Source organism: Plecotus auritus (genome assembly GCF_963455305.1).
Source record: "Plecotus auritus genome assembly, chromosome: 5".
NCBI lineage: Eukaryota > Metazoa > Chordata > Mammalia > Chiroptera > Vespertilionidae > Plecotus > Plecotus auritus.
Window position 1 is genome coordinate 37,146,368 of NC_137776.1, and position 20,915 is coordinate 37,167,282.

At 47.6% G+C, this 20,915-nt stretch overlaps 1 protein-coding gene across 5 annotated transcripts in view; it reads left to right on the forward strand.

Moving 5' to 3' along the window:
* The first annotated feature begins 213 nt into the window (after positions 1 to 213).
* The window catches only part of TRAF3IP1 (TRAF3 interacting protein 1), a 44,833-nt gene continuing 24,131 nt past the window's right edge, over positions 214 to 20,915 (forward strand). For 4 of the 5 annotated variants that reach the window (XM_080670346.1, XM_080670347.1, XM_080670348.1 and 1 more), the window contains exons 1-7: positions 214 to 440; positions 4,858 to 4,926; positions 5,321 to 5,482; positions 7,227 to 7,367; positions 7,473 to 7,907; positions 10,140 to 10,211; positions 11,194 to 11,269. In XM_080670346.1, the coding sequence (XP_080526472.1) occupies positions 318 to 440; positions 4,858 to 4,926; positions 5,321 to 5,482; positions 7,227 to 7,367; positions 7,473 to 7,907; positions 10,140 to 10,211; positions 11,194 to 11,269 (1,078 nt within the window). In that variant the 5' untranslated portion in view covers positions 214 to 317. Of the gene's footprint in view, positions 441 to 4,857; positions 4,927 to 5,320; positions 5,483 to 7,226; positions 7,368 to 7,472; positions 7,908 to 10,139; positions 10,212 to 10,293; positions 10,459 to 11,193; positions 11,270 to 20,915 lie in introns of all 5 variants that reach the window. The other variant, XM_080670350.1, reaches the window with a different exon arrangement.

Below are 20,915 nucleotides of genomic sequence, written 5' to 3' on the forward strand. Positions count from 1 at the left end.
CCCGGGACCGTTGGGAGGGTCCAGGGAGAGGGCGCCGTCACTGCAGACAGGGACGACCCGGCTTCCGTTCGCAGCGGGGCAGGGGCCGTCGCCCCTTGGCGTCCGTTGCTAAGGCCGCGCTGCCCTGGCGACCGATTGCCGTGGCTCCGCGCACGCGCAGTGGCGGACTCCGGTGCACTGTGGGATGGAAACTAGAGCGGCGCGTCCGGGAAGGAGCGGGCGGTGGCGGTGGCGGCGGCGGCGGGGCCGGGGCGGTGGGGCTGCGGGGCGGCGGGGCTGAGGTTCGGCGGGCCGTCCGGGGTGCGGACGGCGCCGCCATGAACGCGGCGGTGGTGAAGCGGACGCAGGAGGCTCTGGGGAGGGTGATTCGGAGGCCGCCGCTGACGGAGAAGCTGCTGAGCAAGCCCCCGTTCCGCTACCTGCACGACATCATCACTGAGGTGGGCGCCAGGCCGGGGTCCAGGCCCTGGCGGGGGTCGGGGCGGGGCCGGGACCGAGGTGGAAATCCGGGGGCCTGGGTGTGGGCCGGAGTCCGGGCCCAGGTGTGGGTCGGGGTCCAGGTGCGGATCGGGGTCGGTGGTCGGGGCCCATGTGCAGGTCCGGGATCAGGGTCCGCCCGAGTGTGGGCCAGGGTCGAGGTGGGTGATCGTCGGCCGGGGCGGGAATTAGGGCTGGCGTCGGGGTCGGGCCTCGCGTGGCTGTGCGCAGCCCCTGCCCGCGGAGCCCTCCTTTGACCTGGCCTTGGGCCGGAGGGGCGACCTCGGGCCCAGTTCAGTGGTGCCCGTGCGCCGAGTGCCTCTCCACTCCTGCGCCGCCCTTGTCATCCATCCCCTTGGGCCACCTCTTCTGGGGAGTCTCCTGGCCATTTCTTTCCAGCCTGCCCTCGTATCTGTTAGAGCACATCTTACATTCTACCTGCCAGAGTTGTTTCTGTGATTTTTTTCTTCAGTGCCAAGCAGGTGGAAGGCGGTCAGAAATTCTGGGAGAAGGAAATTATCCTTTTTTATGGTCTCCTCTACCCCCTAGTTTTCCTCTACAGGGCCCTGCACAAGTTTTCTACATATTGTATGTTTAATGAATACCTGTGGGTGAATTTATTGAAGGTGGTTGTAGGGGGGAAACTGTAAAAGAGCACGTTAGTATTTGCTGATCAGTGGCACAGCTTGCCTCCGTTAAGGTTGGTTGTAACTTTTCCCTAGTGGAAGGAAGGTGAATTCCTGAGCCACGGAGACTGTAACTTGTTGACATGTTCCCATTGAACTGCACCGGGTGCACACAAACATTCAGTTACCTAGAATTTGTCAAGACTCCTGGTAACACCTGTGACGGCGTCCATCTCCATGGAGTACCTGGGACGGGCATCGAACTCCAGCGTGCTCTGTGGAGTTAGGACTCAGCTTGAACTTGCAGGCTTCTAGGGGCTCCTGATCTCCCCCCTTGTTGGTTCTCAAATGTCATTTATCACTCTTTCCAGCAGGTTGGGCATCTTACTCTTCCACATACTTTGCTTTACTCATTTCTGCTGTCTTATAATGTTTGTAAAATGTGTGTCTGTGTTAAAAAGCCCTAATTGTACTTAAAACTCTCTGGAATCCCACCCACATACAAAGGGCTGTCTGGCCTCCACCTCCTCCTGCAGCCCTGGATGATGTGTGGGGAAGGGACACAGCCATGTGTTTCATCACCTTCAACCTGTGAAGCAGGCAGGTAGCGTCTTCTAACCCAGGAGGGTACAAGTCAGTCCCCAGGATGGGAGCCTGGCCGACTATAGCCTCACACTTTTATCTTGGGCGTTAGTCCTGTCTGCCCACTGAAACGGAGAGCCAGAAAGGGAGGTGGGGGACATGCCTCCTCCCCTGGGTCTTGGCGTGTCATCAGGCAGATGCATTGGAAAGCATTTTCAGATAATAGGTGCAGAGCCTTGTATGAAAATTCTTTACTGCCCCTGAGTATTAGATTTAAGTCATCCTCTTATCATCTTAGCTACAGCTAAACTAACTTTGCCTCTTTCATAAGTCAAATAATTGATCTTGTGATGTTGATGTCTCTTGTCACTTAAAATTATTGCTCACAATTTTAACTGCCAGCTAACTGGGAAAACCTCAAAAAAGACAAAAAGAAAAGTTTCCAGGAATACGAAGTACAGGACACTCTTTTTTTCTTTTTTTTAAATCTTCTAAAAACTTCTGAGGAACTTAGTGAGACCTTTAAGGATCTTAATGAGAATGCCAAAAAAAAAAAAAAAAAAAAAGGAAAAGGACCAGTCAGAAATTAAGCATAAAATAAAGAATATACAGAAACTCAACTGTAGATCAACGTACCCCAAGAATCAAACCAAAGATCTGAAACATGAGGAAACAAAAAACACCCAACCAGAAAAACAAAAAGAAACCAAAAATATGAAGATAGTGTAAGGAGCCTCTGGGACAACTTTAAGCATACCAACATCCGAATTTTTGGGGTGCCAGAAGAAGAGAGAGAGCAAAATATTGAAAACCTATTAGAAGAAATAATGACAGAAAACTTACCCTACCTGGTGAAAGAAATAGACTTACAAGTTTAGGAAGCGCACAGAACCCCATACAAGAGGAATCCAAAGAGGACCACACCAAGACACATCATAATTAAAATGCCAAGGGCAAAAGACAAAGAGAGAATCTTGAAAGCAGCAAGAGAAAAACGGTTAGTTACCTACAAGGGAGCACCCATATGACTGTTGGCTGATTTCTCGGCAGAAACTATGCAGGCCAGAAGGGAGTGGCAAGAAATATTCAAAGTGATGAACAGCAAGAACCTACAACCAAGATTACTCTACCCAGCAAAGCTATCATTCAGAGTTGAAGGTCAGATAAAGAGCTTCACAGACAAGAAAAAGCTAAAGGAGTTCATCACCACCAAACCAGGATTACATGAAATGCTGAAGGGTATTCTTTGAGAAGAGGAAGAAGAAGAAACAGGTAAAGATAAAAATTATGAACAACAAAATGACATCAAATACATACCTACCAACAAGTGAATCTAAAAAGTGAATAAAAAATCTGAAGGACAGAATGGACTGGGGAATATAATAGAATCAGGGACATAGAAAGGGAGTGGACTGACAATTCTTAGGGGGAAGGGGATGTGAGGGGTGCGGGAAGAGATTGGACAAAAATCTTACACCTATGGATGAAGACAGTGGCGGGGGGTAAGGGCATGGGGTGGGGTGGGGAATCAGGTGGAGGGGAGCTATGGGGGGGGGGGGGAAAGAGGAACACCTGTAATAATCTGAACAATAAAGATTTATTAAAAATATATATATATATATTTTTATTGATTTCAGAGAAGAAAGGAGAGGGAGAGAGAAAGAGAAACATCAATGATGAGAAAGAATCATTGATCATTGATCGGCTGCCTCCTGCACATCCCCTACTGGGGATAGAGCCCACAACCTGGGCATATGCCCTTGACCAGAATCTAACCCGGAACCCTTCAGTCTGCAGGCCAACACTCTATCCACTGAGCCAAACCAGCTAGGGCCAGGATACTCTTAATGTTCTACCTGTTTTCCCAGGAAAATTAATGGCACAGCTCTTACATAGTTTGATGAGGAATAAACATTTAATCAGTAAGCTGGCTGTAACTGGGTCTCAGAGAAGCAGTTGATTTTAGTATGGGACTATTTTTTGTTTTTTAAACATGTCTTCCAGTAATAAATATGCTTTATATCCATCTGAAATGCACACAGATAGAGATATTCACTCTTACTACATAAAAACGCAGTCTGATGTTTTTTTTTTTGTTTCATTAAGAAAATGCTGTTGCTATCCATTGTGTTGATTTTATAGTAACCTACCACATTTTGAAAAAAAGCTGGTCTTGGAGAACCCAGAGTCCTGGCTGTGTATGGGGATGAGGAGGAACAGAAAAGCTAGTGTTCAGGGTCATTGGGAGGGGCAGGTTGACTGAGGGAGAGGACAGAAGTGATGCGGCACGGGGCACCCTCTGTCCCAGGAAGTGAGGAACACAGTGAAGGAGAAAGACCTTCTACCTAGTTTCAGAAACCTAGGAAGTTCCTCTTCTTTCTGGAATCCATTCTTTCCACTGGGCCTGAGTGACCCTTGTAAGATGTTGTCTTCTGCTTTTGAACCTCCCAGGGCCTCCTTGTGGTCCTTAGGCTAAGTTCCTATTCCTGAATGGCTTCAAAGGCCATCTGGGTCAGGCCCCTGCCTGACTCTGGCCTCAGGCTGCGATTTTCTTGGTCTGGACCAGATGTCCTCAAACTACGGCCCGCGGGCCACATGCGGCCCGCCGAGGACATTTATCCGGCCCGCCGGGTGCCGCTGCCTGTCCAGCTTAGCAGCCGACTCGTCCCGGGCCCGCAGTGCGCATAGGAATTTGTTCATAGTGTTTTTTTTAAGCTATAGTCCGGCCCTCCAACGGTCTGAGGGACAGTGAACTGGCCCCCTGTTTAAAAAGTTTGAGGACCCCTGGTCTGGACCTTTCCAGGGCTGTTCACTTAGCCTGGCATGTGCTTCCTCAGTACCCCCTCCCCCAACTGTTCTCCTATACGCCTCTGGTCTCAGTTTAGATCTGAGGTCTTCTGGGAGGTAGTCCCTGACACCCTCACCCCTCTGGAGTTTGGATGGGTACTGATCCCCTCTTCCCTCTCCACCCCATAAGTCTTTTTGATGTTTACCTATTCCCACAGCTAGGCTGGTTTCGCCTGGTCAAGGCCTCACACATGATAGACATGTGTTTGTGGGGTGAGTACATGAATTAGATCTTGGGTACGGACAGATTCGGGGTTCAGTGAATGAGGCTGATGAAGAGGCTGCCCTGTGGGGTGCTGATCATGCTTTGCTATATCTTTTGAAGGTGATTCGAATGACTGGCTTCATGAAGGGCCTGTACACGGACGCCGAGATGAAGTCAGATAACGTGAAGGTAGGTTTGAGGGGGGCTATTTTCCTCGCCGTCATGAATTTTTTTTAAAATAATCTGTGTACCTTGGTGTGTGTCATTTATATGCTGATTATGGTTGGGTAATTTGTGAATTGCTGTATACTCTTTTTCATTTCATTTTTGGCAACTGCATTCATGCTCATTTTATTCACTGAGAAATGGGATTAGTGTTGCAAAGGTTAGTGCTACCACATCAACTAATATTAAAAGCTTTATTGAATTTTGTTTTGTTTTGTTATAGAGGGTCAGTATTTTTAAATTGACATCTCAAAATAGCTTTTTATGCAAACAGGAACTGTGCCTACCGAATATACTAAAGATAACACAAACCTTTTGAAGTATTTTATCATTTGTATTTTAAATGGAAATCTTTCAGGATAAAGACGCAAAAATTAGCTTCCTTCAGAAGGCCATAGACGTAGTGGTGATGGTCACGGGAGAGCCATTGTCGGCGAAGCCAGCCCGGATTGTGGCGGGGCACGAGCCCGAGAGAACAAACGAGCTGCTCCAGAGAATTGGAAAGTGCTGCCTCAGCAAGGTAATGCTGCAGCCGGGCCCTTAAAACTCACCAGCATGAGAGCAGCAGTTACAGAAGGAGTTTTGGGTGGTGTGTGTTGGACGCTGCACTTTGAATCTGATCCCACCTAATCTGGAACCTCGGAGTTACATGGGAGTAACTTAAACCTGTGTAATGAAATAGAGACCCAAGTTCCACAGGCTTTCAGTGTAAAATTGGGACTCACAGGCACTTGGCTCTTGGGGCCGGTGGCCCGAGGCTGTGCACCCAGGCTTCCCGGCCTTGTCCTCCTCCTTTCGGGCCCCTTTCAGGACAGGTGACTGTTTCCAACTGGGGCTCAAGTAGATGGAGAAGCTCCTTTTCTTATTTGGGACTCATGGGACATTCCAGTTCTCTGCTTGCCTTCCCAGCCTCTGGTGTCACTTCCCTCCCTCCTTTCTTCCCTATTGCCCCTCCCCTCTCCTGGTTGTTGTTTGCAGAACTGTGCTGCCTTCAGAGAAACCCTGTTTCAATTGTACAGAGACTGGAATTGTTACTTTTTGAGGTCCTCACTATGGCCTGGAAGCATGGCCTCTGGTTAGATGCAACCTGGCCCTGTTTGCTGAGACGATGGAGAAGGTCATCCCGAGGGCCTGCCTTCTTTGTGGGGTTGGACCTTTATCAAGGGCTAGCTAATAAAGCCCTCCGTGTACCTGGTGGATTATGGGGTGGGGGCTAACCTTCGTTGTTGCTGGTAGCAACAGTGGGGGTAGTGGAGTGGTGGCTCCTAGGAGGCCTCAGGAGAGCCTCATTGGTTTGTGTCCAACTCATAGGCTTGGAGATGCAGAAGCTGATTTTGCCATTGTGGGTGGTGGTGGGGAGAGAGAATGTTTCCGTCCCCAATCCCCACCCCACTTCCTTCACGTTGCTCCTCTTTCTAGAAAGCAAATCTGACTCCTGTCTTCCCTGCTGAATCCTTTGAGGCTTCCTGTTGCGTGTGTGTGCGTGCGCGCGCACGCACATGCATAGACAGCTCTGTGATGTGGCTCATAAGGCCCAGAGAGACCTGCTGCTACTCCCTGTCCTCCAGTTCTCTCTCGTCTGCTGCACCTGTGCCTGCTCCTAGGTCTCCTGCTCTGGTTGTTCTCCTGCTTCCCAGTTTCATCTGGCAGCAAAGTGGGACCCCTAGCCTTTCCTCCTCCCAGGCTGACTTGTGTTCCCATAGCGCACACATAAGCACAACTGTTTAACCATTGTATTTGGCCATGTCTCCCAGGACATCCCCTAGTATGCAGTACATCCTCTAGTACAGTGGTGGCCAACCTTTTGGACCTCACTGACCACCCGTTGGCGATGGCTGCTCAGTACTAGTATATCTTTGGCCCCGGAGTCTAGTGCCTCCTTGTGGAGAGAGTGCGTGAGTGTGAGGTGTGCCCAGGCTCTGGCTGGTGGGCGGGTGCTGCAGAGGGATTCTCTTATTTCCTTCCTTCAGGCCTTTAATGGTGGGTGTCTGTGACCCTGTAGGGAGTAGGAGGCATTCATGGAGTTGTCCTTGAACAGTGTGTCCACACTTCAAGCGGGATTCATTGCGCTCGGGTGGGTTCTGCTGTCCACACTGCAGTGCTGCTAGTGTACTGCCAGCAGGTGGTGTCATATCTTATCCTTCGAATCTCACTGATAGACGAGGAATCTGTAATGAGCTGCCTTTGAATGTTACCATTCATGTTTGTTACGTGTGCTAATCCCAATTTCACCCGCATTTCATTTCCTCCCATGGGACAACAAGCTGTCCAGCGATGATGCGGTGAAGAGAGTACTAGCTGGAGAGAAGGACGTGAAGGGAAAGGCCTCACTGACGTCGAAATCTCAAGAACCGGACAACAGGAATATGAGAGAAGAGGAGCCCAGGGTTCCTAAAGATGAAGAGGTGATTCTGAAGCGACATATTGGAGCACGAGACAGTGAATCTTTTTGTAGGTCGGGCAGTGACACCTGTAAATGAGCTTGTTATTTGACTTTTTTTTTTTTTCAGGGTAGAAGAAATTCTGAAATAAATGAGGGAAGTACAAGCAGAGATCGCAAACAAAATGAAGAATTGAAAGAAGAAAGCAAACAGAGGGAAAAAGAAAGGGACAAGGAGAAGACCAAGGAGAATGACCGCGATCGACATAAAGACTCTGAGAGAGACAAGGGCCGTGAAGGGGAGAGAGAGAGGACCAGAACCAGGGCCAGGCCTGACAGGGACAGAGACAGAGGCAACAGGGACCGGGACAAGGATTTGGACCGTGCTAGAGAGAGGAAAAACGAGGGAGGAAAAGAAAAGGAGCGGTGGAAAGACAGGGAGAAGGAGCGTGAGCGAGACAAGGGCAGGGACAGGGATAGGGACAGGCGGAGGGTGAAAAACGGGGAGCATGCCCGGGACCCTGTCAAGGAAAAGAGCCGAGAGCATGATAAACCGGAGAAGAAGGTAAAGTCCTCTTTGAAAATGTGAGCCTCTAACTTAGAGTTTGTGTTGTTCTCTAAAATGATTTTTGTCTTTATTAGAATGTGACTAGGAAACTGATTTTTTAATCGCCAATTTAAAATTAGGACAGTCTTGGATTCTCAGTAGAAACTGGAAGAGATGTCAGTTTTTTGCCAGGTGATTTCAGATTTGCTCTGTGCTGTGAGTGTGTGTTTGGGTGTTTTTCTGAAGTCTGTGGAATGGCCAGGACCCAGCGTTGTGAGCAGTGTTCACAGGCTGGCTCAGTGGTATGTGGGCCTAGGAGCCTGGTTGTGGCTGCATTCATTAAGGATTATGGCTACTTCCTGAGTCTTGTAGGTATTAGTGGGTAAGTACAGCCAATTCCTTGGTTTCTGTATTTCTTGTTTAATTAAATGTTCAGATAAATTTAGGATTGACCAGAAGATTAGTTTGGTTTCAATGTTTTCTGAATGTGCAAGTTGCTTTGGATTCCCTTTGGATGGTATAGGTGTCTCGTCAGGCTAGTGTTCCAGCTGTCTGTTCTCCTGGGGGCATCTTGTGGTTCTAGAGTGTTCTGGGAAGAAGGTTGTGGGGGTCTTCTGGTCTCAAGCTGCTAGAAAGGAGGGACCCAAGGCCTAGAACGGTTCAAGGTCAGTTCAAGGTGGTAAGGGGTGAGGCCTGAGCTGTGATTCCTCCTGGTTTTGTAGCATGGTACCTTAGGGTGTAGCACAGGGGGCCCAGGGGTAGATGGGCCTGGCTCTGCGGGAGGCCTGGGCACTGCACACAGGTTTGGTTAGTAATTGAGTTGTGATCTACTGAGAACTGTGGGGTTCCCACAGGCCCTGGAGTAATATAGCCTATGGCAGGTGTCATGAAAACCAGGGTCACTGCAGGAGTCTGAGAAATACGAAGACATTCCCCATGTTCTCTCATGCGTTGATGTTTCTCCCCTCCCTCCCTCCCTCCCTTTCTCCTTCCCTCCTTCCCTCCTTCCTCTCTCTGAGAGCAATTAAAAAAGAGAGAGAATGTTAAAAAAAAAAAAAAAAGACATCCCCCATGTCTTGCTCTTTCTAGAGGTCTAAGAAGTGTTTGTCAACAACCTGCTTTTTCTCAGGCACTGGCACATTCTGGTGTGTTTTCCTGTGCTCCAGGCAGCGGAGTGAATGGCCAGTGTTCCTAACTGTTCTGTTCACTACACTTGCTGGTGCTGTTACGAGGTTTTGATGGAGAGACAATTCTAAAGAGTGGTTTTGCAGGTGGATATGTGGGACCTATTGGAGCCAAGTAAGAGCCATGGTTTTGTGTAAAGGTATGTGAGACCAGGGAGAAGGCACTGTGTTCCTGCTTGGAGCTTGGCTGCCAGAGAGAGACAGACACCAGTCCCGACTTCTGTATGTAAACGGTGGCTTGGGAGGTGGGAGTTGCCTCCCTTCGACTTCTGTTCAGCTTAGATGGCATTCTCAGCCTCCCTCTGGGGTTTGTTAGGAAAAGGTGAAATGGTTGGTGTGAAGTGCTCTGAGAAGTCAGAGTGACATGTGGGGGTGAAGGACCCAGGCCATCTGTGGACGTGACACCCTGTCACCTCTGAGGAGACAGCTTGGTGCACCTGGGCTGGGGGAGCCCCAAGCAGGGTCATTATGGCCAATACTGTCTGTCCCGTCATGACTCAGTAATGAGGACATTTAGTTGTCGAAATGTTGAACAGGCATAATGCCCTCTGCCTTTACAGAGGAACCTCAGTGATTATATCTCCTCTCCCAGTACGAGATGTGTCTTCCAGGGAATTTGATTCAAGGTGCGAGGTGGTGTTCACAGTTTTCCTGCAATTTGTTTAAAGAGGGCTTTCCTGGCGCACCATCTGGAGCCTCCATCTGAGAGTGCCTGGTTCTCAGAGCTGGGCAGGGAGTGGGCCACTCTCCCCCACTGCCGGGGTCCCTGTGTCTCACTGGGATGTGCCCGAGAGGTTTGGCCTGGTGCCAAGAGACACTGTCCTGCAGTTTCCCCGAGAGGCACTGCCTCCAAGTGTGCTTCCCTTGTTCTGCCCCATGTGGGAGTGGTCTGGATGGTCTTTTGGGATCCAAGCAGCTAACAGCCACAGGGGTCCGGTCTACAGTGGGACATGGGGAATGGTTATCTCACTGTTGTCAGCAAGAAGCATCTTGCTTTTGGATGTCATTTTAGATGTAATGGGTTTGAATAATTCTAGAATTTGAAGAAAAACACTTTTTTTTATAGTCATCAAGCTCCGGGGAGGTGTCTAAAAAGTTGTCAGATGGATCTTTTAAAGACTCCAAAGCTGAAACAGAGGTAAGCTTTTAAAACTAACTTTAAGAGATGCAAAGCTGTGGCTGTGTGGAAATAGTAACTGCTGTGCCGGGGCCTCTCCTAGCCACAAGACGGGAGGAGCGCGCAGCGTGGGCTGCAGGCCGGAGGGCCCTGTTCAGCTTGTCGTAGGAGCGATGATTTGAGTGGCTTACTGCCTGGACACACAGCTGGGGTGTGCAATCCTCCGGTCTCCTGTGTGGACCCCTGGGCTTCCTTAAAGCTTCATTTGGCAAGTGCTATGTATGGTGTACAAAGGGATAAGGTAGTCATTCGGGAGAGGGGGAGGTGGCACTTTGGATGAGTCTGGGAGAGGACTAAGTCACCAGGTAGACAGGGAGACAGAGGCCAAGCTCTTCTGGCCTGTGTGGGACCCCGCAGTGTATCCAGTGGCAGGGGGTGGTTAAGGCTGGGCCCTATCCTCTCCATGTGGGCCATCCTAGGGAGGTTAGACTTATCCCAGTTCTCACAATCTAACTTGCTTTCAGAGAGCACCTCCAGGCAGCTGCAGGAAAGAGGGACGAGGTGTGGGACTGAGGTTGGGAGGCCAGTTAGGAGGTCAATTAGGAGGCCGTCATGGCTGGTTGAGGGAGGTGGCAAGGCAGGAACTGCCAGGGGTGGGAGGGATGGGATGAGCTGTTTTCTCTGATCTGTGCTCACAGTTTTCTACGGATGCATGATCAAGTGTATAGCTGTAGTGGTTGAATAAAGTGTGGTTGGCTAATTGCTGGCCTGTTAAGGGCTGTACAGAAGACAGGATTCTAAATCTAGAGCGAGAGCGGGTTCAGCCTCTCTCTGACTTCTCAGGCCTGGAGTGCTTTAAATGTACCGAGTTGGTGTCAGTGCCTCTAAAGAGTATGGATGGCCTTGTTTTGTTTCCTGTTCTTCCTTGAGTGGAGCTTGGATCATAAATCTGCTCGTGGATCGCTGGGTGAGGCATCAATTAATTTTTTTCATTCTCTTTAAGACTGAGGTTTCCAGTAGAGCATCCAGATCAATGGCAACAAAGACATCAAAACGGCGATCTAAAACTTCCATGGAAGGTATAGCAAACTTTATCATATAAGTGCCTAAAAATGTGGAGATTCATTTCTTTGCCTTAATCACAGTATCTATGGGAAAACACTCCTGTGGCTTGAAAGCAGATCTGCCATTGGGGGGATGAACAAAGACTGGGAAAATGATGAAGATATGTGGCTCTACACACATACATGAGCTCATGACACCGGGGCAGAGAGCACCTCCTTACTGGAGATCTGTGTTGCAACCTAGAAGATGTCATCCAATTTTAATTCTCTAGACTCTTATCTTTTGTATGATTGGCTGCATTTAATCCTGATGCAGGATGGACAGAAAGAGCCTCCTGTTCTTAGATGGCTCCTATGCATTTAAAATAGCAGAAGTTATCACTGGGAAGCTGCTGGGAACAGGCCTGGCCTGGGATTGCCGAAGGATAGACTCATTATGACAGAAATAAGTAAGTGGGGAGAGAGTGAGCCAGTGCAGGGAAGTGCTGTTGAAGGTTTTCAGTTCAGTATAAAGTTACTTTTCCTAAATTGTGGAAGTTAAAGAAGTGAGGCAAGAATGTCATCTTTGAAATTTTTTATTTAGAAATTAAGCTTGGATGTTTTGTTTTGAGTTTTTGGACATGGAATCGTCCATCCCCTCTTTAACCATAACACGTAATACTTCAATGAACATCTGTGTGGGATGGGTTCCCAGAAGTGTAAGTGCTGGCACGAAGGTTTTAGCTACAGGTACCTACCGTACCCTCTGCCCCACTCGTGCTCCAGGGCTTTAAAGGCTCGCTGTCTCCCTGGACTTGCTAGTGAAACTGCATACTCTGTGGGTCAGTCATTCTCATCAACTTCCTCATTTGTCTGTTCTTCCCTTTGCCTGATTCCTTACTACTCTCCTTAGAGTCTCGGTCTTCTTAATTTGCATAACTTCCCTGTACATGAAGGATATCTGCCAATTTTTAAAAAAGTGTTCGTTTTTTACATTTTTTAAAGTTCATTTTTATTAATTATGTTTGATTTCTGACTTGCCCAAGTGTTTAATTTGTATGCATTGGAAGCTGCCAGTCTTTTTTTTGTGTGTCCAGAGATTTGAGAGATGAAGACTGTATTTTGTCATACATTATTATCATTAATTGTTTTAGTTATCTCTTATTTTAATTCATGGTGGAAGGTGAGGCTTCAGAGTCTATTTATTTTTTTTGGAATAACTCAGCAGTGTTCAGGATCACTTACTAGTGATTTCCCTTCCCTCCTGCTCTCTGGTTTCCATACACGCCTTTTAAAACTTCCACTGTTTTCTGTTTTACTACTGGTTTCCTATCATTGTTCTTTAAAAAAGCTTTCAGCCATTTTATTTGTCTACTCTTCCAGATATATTTTTAAATCACTTGATGAGTCAAAGAATCCCACAACTCAGAAACAAAACTACCTTAACTTCCCTGGATTTAGTTGGATTTGTGTTCAACTCATGCTTCATTATGTGGGGAAGATTGGATACCTCCAATTTGGAGTTACTGCAGGCGTCTCTTTCCTCCCAAGATGTGTGTGCATGTGTGTCTGTGAGTCAAGGTTTATTTGATTGTTTGTTTTGTTTTTAGTTTTTTGGAAGTGGAATCTTCCTTTCCCTCATCATTTTTAGTGATTATTGTTGGAATGTAGATGCTTTATTGATTGTTGCTTTGAATCTTAAATCAAGCCTTGTCATGGGTCTTCTGTTGACTTGTTGGGTTTTCTAAGCTGATATTGTCTACTTTCTTTTCTAATAACTCCAGATGTTTGTGTCTGAGTTCATGGGCAAGCTTGCACTATAGAGTTCCTTTAGAGGTTATTTAACTCATTCGACTGTTGGAGATTTGCAAGCTTTGTGGGATTACTGAGCTGTCAACAAATTGGTGGACTCTTTTCTTCCTTGCCTGCTAGCTGGGGCACTGACCTCAAGTGGATCCTCACCCAGCAAAGCGGGCACTGCACCCTGATACTGGCTTGTTGGCATGGGAGCATCGGGAAAAGGGCATGAGGCCGAGGAACTCTGTTCAGCTCGAGGGATAAGCCTGTATGTACTGGAGTGTGAGGTGTTATGCTTTTGGACACATAGAATCGTAAAGCCATTCTAGAACCCATATAGAATCCAGAAAACATTCTGCATGAGAAGATAACTTTTGCCTGTTCTTAAATAGTACATTATAGCAAAACTAGTCACTTTGAGTTGGTGAGTGCATTTAAATTTCATTTGATAACTGCAGCATTACAAATTCAGTTTAGTACATATTTTCATTGTGCAATTTCATGTTAGGAAGAAGGGGCTATAGAACAAGTGAACCTAGTCTTTCCTTTGAGAAAGAACATAGTCCTCCTGCAGTAAAGCTAAGAAGGAGCATGGGAAACCTGGGCCGCCCCGCCCAACAGGCTTTGCAGGATGTTTGAGAGCCGGCCCCTGAGCCACCTATTATTATTGACCAGGTAGAACTCAGTGGGTAGTCAGCAAAGGTTCCACCTGGGACCTGGGCTCTAGACACCGCCTGTGGAGCAGGGCAGGAGGACACATGGGTCCTGCCTTCCAGAGCTGCAGGGCTGCAAGGATTTCCTGCCATGAGTCAGTCCCGAGCTGAGTGTGTGCATTGGAGCCTTTGTTTCTTCGTTCTGCAAATGTCTGTGGACAGTGATCGAGAGGGAGAAGACAGGTAGCCGGGAGAACACAGCATGCACACATTCATGTTAGTTAGCCGGGAGATTTGAAGGGAAGTGAAGCTAGGAGGAGTGGGTAAGGTTGGGCGGTGTGCAGGCAGGGAGGGCCTCTGAGGAGGTATTGGTCCTAAACCTGCAGTCCGACATCCCTCTTGCAATCTGGGACCGTGGCTACTAACCCCTCGCCTGCCTGCCTGTCTGATCGCCCCTAACTGCCTCTGCCTGCCAGACTGATGCCCCTAACTGCTCCCCTGCTGGCCTGATCACCCCCTAACTGCTCCCCTGCCAGCCTGACTACCCCCTGACTGCCCTCCCCTGCCGGCCTGATCACCCCTAACTGCCTCTGTCTCGGCCCCCACCACTGTGGCTTTGTCCAGAAGGATGTCCGGAAGATGTCCAGTCTAATTAGCATATTACTCTTTTATTAGTATAGACTAGAGGCCCAATGCACGAAGATTCGTGCAAGAATGGGCCTTCCTTCCCTTGGCTGCTGGCACCGCCTTCGCTCCGGCCTGAGCCGCCTTTCTGCTCCGGCCCGGAGCCGCCTTTCTGCTCCGGCCTGGAGCTGCCTTTCTGTCTTCCCACACTGCCCAGAGGCCCGGAACAGCTGGGGTGGTGCGGAACGCCTGTTACTCTTTTATTAGTATAGATTATTTTTATTCTAACCACTTTGATGTTCATTATAATGTCCTGAAGGTCAGAAATGAGTTGATATTCTATTTATTTTAACTTGCTATGTTACATGATAAAGATGAATAACAGCTCTTAAGTTAACCATTCTGTGCCCTTTTTGTACAACTTATTTTTTTATGGTTGTTAATCCTCACCTGAGGATATTTTTCCCATTGATTTAAAAAAATATTTTTTTATTGATTTCAGAGAGGAAGGGAAAGGGAGAGAGAAATAGAAACATCAATGATGAGAGAGAATCATTGATTGGCTGCTTTCTGCATGCCCCCTACTGGGGATCAAGCCCACAACTTGGGCATGTGCCCTGACCGGGAATCGAACCATGACCTCCTGGTTTATAGGTAGAAGCTGAACCACTGAGCCATGCCAGCTGGGCTCCCATTGATTCCTTAGAGGGAGGGAGGGGGAGAAAGAGAGAGAGAAAGGAACATTCATGCAAGAGAGACACAAATTGGTTGTCTCCCACATGTGCCCTGACCAGGGCCTGGGATTGAACCTGCAACCCAGGTACGTGCCCTTGACCAAGAATTGAACCTGAGACCCTTTGGTGCACAGGCCAATGCTCTAACCACAGAGAAACACTGGCCAGGGCAATACAACTTATTTTTGCATCTAAACCAGTGGTTTACAACGTGGAGCACATGCCTCACAGGGGGGCAATTTGATTTTTAAGGGGGGCAATTTGAGAATGAGTTATTAACAGTGAATTTTTTGCATTTCTTATGGTTCTAGGGGTCTCATAGTATATTAATATATATTGTGACATATTTGTGCATTTCAGTTCTCTATTGTATGTTTTGAATATTTGCTATTTTTTCATATCACTTCATATTATTATTACTATTTTTTAACAATTTCTTAGTGATTTCTTCCTCAGTACTTCAACTGTCCTTTTGTTCTTTTATTTTTCTCTTTCATGGATGCCATGTTCTTTGGAAGCTTGTTTGAACCAAGTTAATGGCCTTTTAGGCTTCCCCCATGTGAATAGGAGTTCACTTTTTGAATAATAAGAATTATATGTCACAGGGCGGGGGGTATCAGGAATTTAAAGATGCTTAGATGGGGCAGAGCCAAAAAAAGGTTGGGAACCACTGGTCTAAACCAAAATGCTGTCTTCATCTTGCTGTTGGGATTTACAAAATGATGTGGGTGTTAGAGAAATCATCTTCCAGTTTTCCATCCTTCTCCGCTCTGTTCTAGAAGATGCCCACAGGGAAGACTGGGAAGTGCTTGCTGTGGGCACTTGGGGAGCTCTTCTGTGGCTTGCCTTTCTTTTTCTGTTTGAGGTCGGCAGTGTGATGTGGGCACACATCCTCGCCTACTGATAAGGAGCAATTAGATGTATGAATTTGGATTTCAAATGGGATGATTTTAATTAAATACCAGTAATTGTAGCCTTCTGTGATGTTAAACTAAATTCTTCAAAAATACTAGAATTCTTTAGTGTAATTGAAGGGAAGAAAGAGTGTAAATCTGACTGTAGGGAAAAATAAAAATTTTTTAGGCTGAACTACCTTATATTTCTGATTTTAAAAATTTTATGCCTGTGGCTAGAAGAATGATAGGCATGTCTTTCCTACCATGTATTTCCCCTTAAGAACCACATTTCTGAAAGTTGTGTGTCTGCCGCCCTGCTCCAGTGGGGTCCCCAGGCACTGTGTGAGGTGGCCTTGGCTGTTTGTTCCAAGTGGGTCAGCTCTGTGTGGTTTATCTGGGTCTCCAGCACTGCAGGACGACTGAATAAAGGGCACTGAACTGGAGCAGGATGACTTCTTACAATGAAAACGCTCTCACAAAGGGCCCACATGCTGCAGTGCAGTCGCTTCTTGGGGTGGTGCATTTATGTCATCCTTGCGGGAGCTTCTCTCAGCTGGTAGGCAGGGTCCCAGGAGGGAGCTCCCAGGCAGTCCCTGGGCCAAAGGAGAGGGGTGGGGCATGGAGTGGCCAGTGTAGTCTCAGACCTTGGGAAGAATTCCAACCCCCACCCCCCTGCAAGCCCATGGATCCTCCTTTCATTGGCATATGGGTCACAGTGAATGAGATGATATCCACAAGGTGGCTGGCCTGTCACAAGCATGCCATACCACTCTGCTCCTTACACACACTTGAGTTTACTGAGGCCCTGTGTCCAATGCCAGATGGCTGGCTTTGTGTTGTCAGGGGCAGGAGGAGAGTTCATGGTTTTGTTATCATTTGCTTTTTCAGGTGGATTGACGACTTCCACAAGGAATTTATCCATTTAATCCTATCTAATAAAGAGGGCATATGCTAATTGACCATCACTCCATCACAAAGATGGCTGCACTCACAGCTGAGGCCAAGTTCCCATAAGGAGCCTTAACAAGCAATCAGCAGGGACCTGAGGCTACACCCTCTCCCGCCCCTATGGGGCTTGACAGGGGACCTCAGGCTGTGTCCCCCACCCGGCAGGGCTTAACAGGGGACCTCAGGCCGCGCCCCCTGCCCTGGTGTCTGGCTGGGGGACCTCAGGCCATGCCCCCTGCCCTGGCGCCAGACCAGGGGACCTGAGGCCATGCCCCCCACCTGGCAGGGCTTGACGGGGGACCTCAAGGTGCGCTTCCCGTCCTGGTGCTGGGCTAGGGGACCTCAGGTTGATCCCCCCGCCCCAGTGCCAGGCCAGGAGACCTCAGGCTGCGCCCCATCAGGTGAGGCTTGACAGGGGACTTCAGGCCGCACCTCCCATCCCGGCACCAGGCCAGGGGACCTCAGGCCGCACCCCCGCCCCAGCACCAGGCCAGGGGACCTGAGGCTGCGCCCCCCTGCCTGGCAGGGCTTGACAGGGGACCTCAGGCTGTGCTCCCCACCCAGAGTGGCTTGACAGGGGAACTCAAGGTGCACCCCCAGTGCTGGGTCAGGGGAACTCAGGCCACGACCCCCGCCCAGTGGGGCTGGACGCGGGACCTGAGGCTGCACCCCCCTCCCGGTGCCAGGCCGGGGGACCTGAGGCTGCACCCCCCTCCCGGTGCTGGGCCGGGGGACCTGAGGCTGTGCCACCCCGCCTGGCAAGGCTTGATGGGGGACCTCAGGTCATGCCCCCCACCCAGCGGGGCTTGACAGGGGATCTCAGGCCACGTCCCCCACCTGGCGGGGCTTGATGGGGGACCTCAAAGCATGCCCCCTGCCCCGGTCTGGGCTGGGGGACCTCAGGCCACGCCCCCCGTCCTGGCACCAGGCCAGGGGACATGAGGCTACGTCCCCTGCCTGGTGGGGCTTGACAAGGGTGGGACTGGCCAGGTCTGGATCTAGCCCATTGGGGGCAGGGGCCGGCCAGGTCTGGGTCTCACATGATCTTGAGGTGCATGTGGGTGGGCGGGGACTTGACTCTGGGTCCTGTGGTGTGCCCCAGATTCTGACAGGAGAAAGGTTTTCATATACATTTTACTAATTTTCTTTCATCTCTGACACTTCTATTATAGAGAAAGGGCAAATAGCAATATTATTTCCTCTAATTAATCCCCTTTTAATGTGCATGAATTTTGTGCACCGGGCCACTAGTTTTTAAAATATGAACTATTTCTCCTACTTGATATTGTGGTGCAGGCTGCCTGCTAAGCCTGTTCTTTTTACTGTGGTTTGACAGTCCCAGCTTTCCCGGAATAGAAAGCCATCCATATCTTTACTTTGCTTGAGTCCCACATTTAATTTTGTTTTATTTTTTAAATTTTCTTATTGTGAAAGATACAGAAAGTAGAGAGATGAGAATGATTAAGACCCATATACCTCTCACCTAGATCTAGCAGTGATGACATTTTGTCATGTTTGCTTCATTAATAGCTGTGTAATTTTACTTTATTTTTAATTATTTATTGCTGAAAGTATTACATATGTCCCCCTTCCTCCCCCATTGACTTCCTCCAGCTTCCCTCCACCCCCCTTCCCCCGCCCAGGTTCTCCCCCCCCATGCATATATGAATGGCCTCATTTGTGTCCATGGGTTATACATATATGCATATAAGGTCCTTGGTTTGTTTCCTCACCCCCACCCCATCCTCCCACCTTCCCTCCAAGATTCCACACTCTGTTCCATGCTTCCATGTCTCTGGATCCACTCCATTCATCAGTTTATTTTGTTACTTAGATTCTACATATGAGTAAGATCATATGATACTTTTCTTTTCTCTGACTGACTTATTTCATTTAGCCTGATACTCTCCAGGTCCCTCCATGCTATCTCAAAGGATAAGATAGTATTCTTTTTTTACTGCTGCATAGTATTCCATGGTATAAAGGTACCACAGCTTTTTTATCTACTCATCTACTGATGGGCACTTGGGCTGTTCCCAGATCTTTTTTTTTTTTTAAATATATTTTATTGATATTTTACAGAGAGGAAGGGAGAGGGATAGAGAGCTAGAAACATCGATGAGAGAGAAACATCGATCAGCTGCCTCCTGCACACCTCCCACTGGGGATGTGCCCGCAACCAAGGTACATGCCCTTGACCGGAATCGAACCTGGGACCCTTCAGTCCGCAGGCCGACGCTCTATCCACTGAGCCAAACCGGTTTTGGCTGTTCCCAGATCTTATATAGCTGTGTATTTTTTATGAAGTATTTCACAGTATATTGAAAACATCCTAACAGTTTACCCTTTAAATATCTCAGTATGCAGCTCAAAAAAAAAAAAAAAAAAAAAAAGACATACTCCTACATAGCCACAAAATTATTGTTGCACCTAACAAAATTCTCTTACCATCTGAACCCCGATACTCCTAAAAACCCAGGCTGTATTCTGATTGTCTCAAAAAAGTTCTTATGTTTTTAAAAACCAGGACCCAGTTAAGATTAATACACTATATTTTTATTATAATTTTTGCCTCCTCACTTTGAATTTGGAATACACCCCCCGCCCCGCCCTTTTATCCCAGCGCATTTTTGGAGAGAATAGGTTATTTGTCTTGTAGAATGTTCACTTTCTGGATTTGTCTGGTTGTTTTTTTGTGGTGTCGTTTAACTTATGATACCCCTTTACTCCCCACCGCCCATATTTCTGTTAGACCTAAAGGCCTGCTTGGATCAGGCAGAACGTTTTGCTTCCCACTCACCCTGATGCAGGTGCACTGTGCTCTTTACCTTGTTTCCCGATGGTGTGCACCGGGATCTCGTTGGACTCTATGGCAGCTGCTCAAGGCAACAGGCTGCGGCTCAGGAAGGGCATCAGAACTTGAGAGGTCTTGATGACCAGTCCACACCTGACCTGCGAGGTTTCTTGGTTCCTGGTAGTTTAGACAACAGATGGCGCTAGTGCGCCTTTTTTTTCTTTCCAGTTCATAGTAATTTTAATATGAGTATATTATTTCTTTGAGTGTTATTTGGCAAACTGGTTAACCTTCCCTCTGTGATTAAGAATTAGTTGTATAGCCCTAACCGGTTTGGCTCAGTGACTAGAGCGTCGGCCTGTGGACTGAGGGGTCCCAGGTTCGATTCCGGTCAAGGGCATGTACTTGGTTGTGGGCACATTCCCAGTATGAGGTGTGCAGGAGGCAGCTGATTGATGTTTCTCTCTCATCAATGTTTCTAACTCTCCCTTCCTCTCTGTAAAAATCAATAAAATATATGTATATATAAAAAGAATTAGTTGTATAATTAGTGAATATATAGCCTGTTTCTCTGTTCTATTTGTGTGAATTTGAAGCTTACTCAAGAAAATAACCAGAACTTTAAAAAGATAAAATTGTGCAGTGTCACTAATCTCCTTGAACTACAGAATAAAGATAGTACATTTGTAATTTACTTATTGTGCTAGTGGGTTTTGTAGAGTATAGAAAATATTTGACACTTTCAAATAAAATGTAACTTAAAATTATTGGGGTGTTTTCTTCTAAAATTGATAATCTATAGCTGCCAAGCTGATACTTATGTTTGTCTAGAACTTAATATTTCATATTGCTTCCTTGTCTGCCCTCTATAAGATATCATAAGTAATTGGCCACTTGAATCAGATTGTTTGCATCATTTTAAAGATTTTTAAAAAAATCACCTTAGAAAATTATGTCATCCATTTATGTACTTCTGTTACATAAAATAAAGCAGTTCTTTGATAGTTAATGGCAGGTTGATATAAACCATTTCTTTGAATACTTTTGAGAAATGATAAGATGTGTTTCAGGAAAGGGAACATTTTTTTATTTTATTTTTGTCTTCCAGTTTCTTCTGAGACAGTGGGGTCCTTTAGTGATAGGTCACTTTCCAGCCCAGGATCATGCCACAATTAAATATCTGTCCCTCCTGTACCTCTCTGCCCCTCCCCCCTTTTTTAAATAGGAAAAACATTT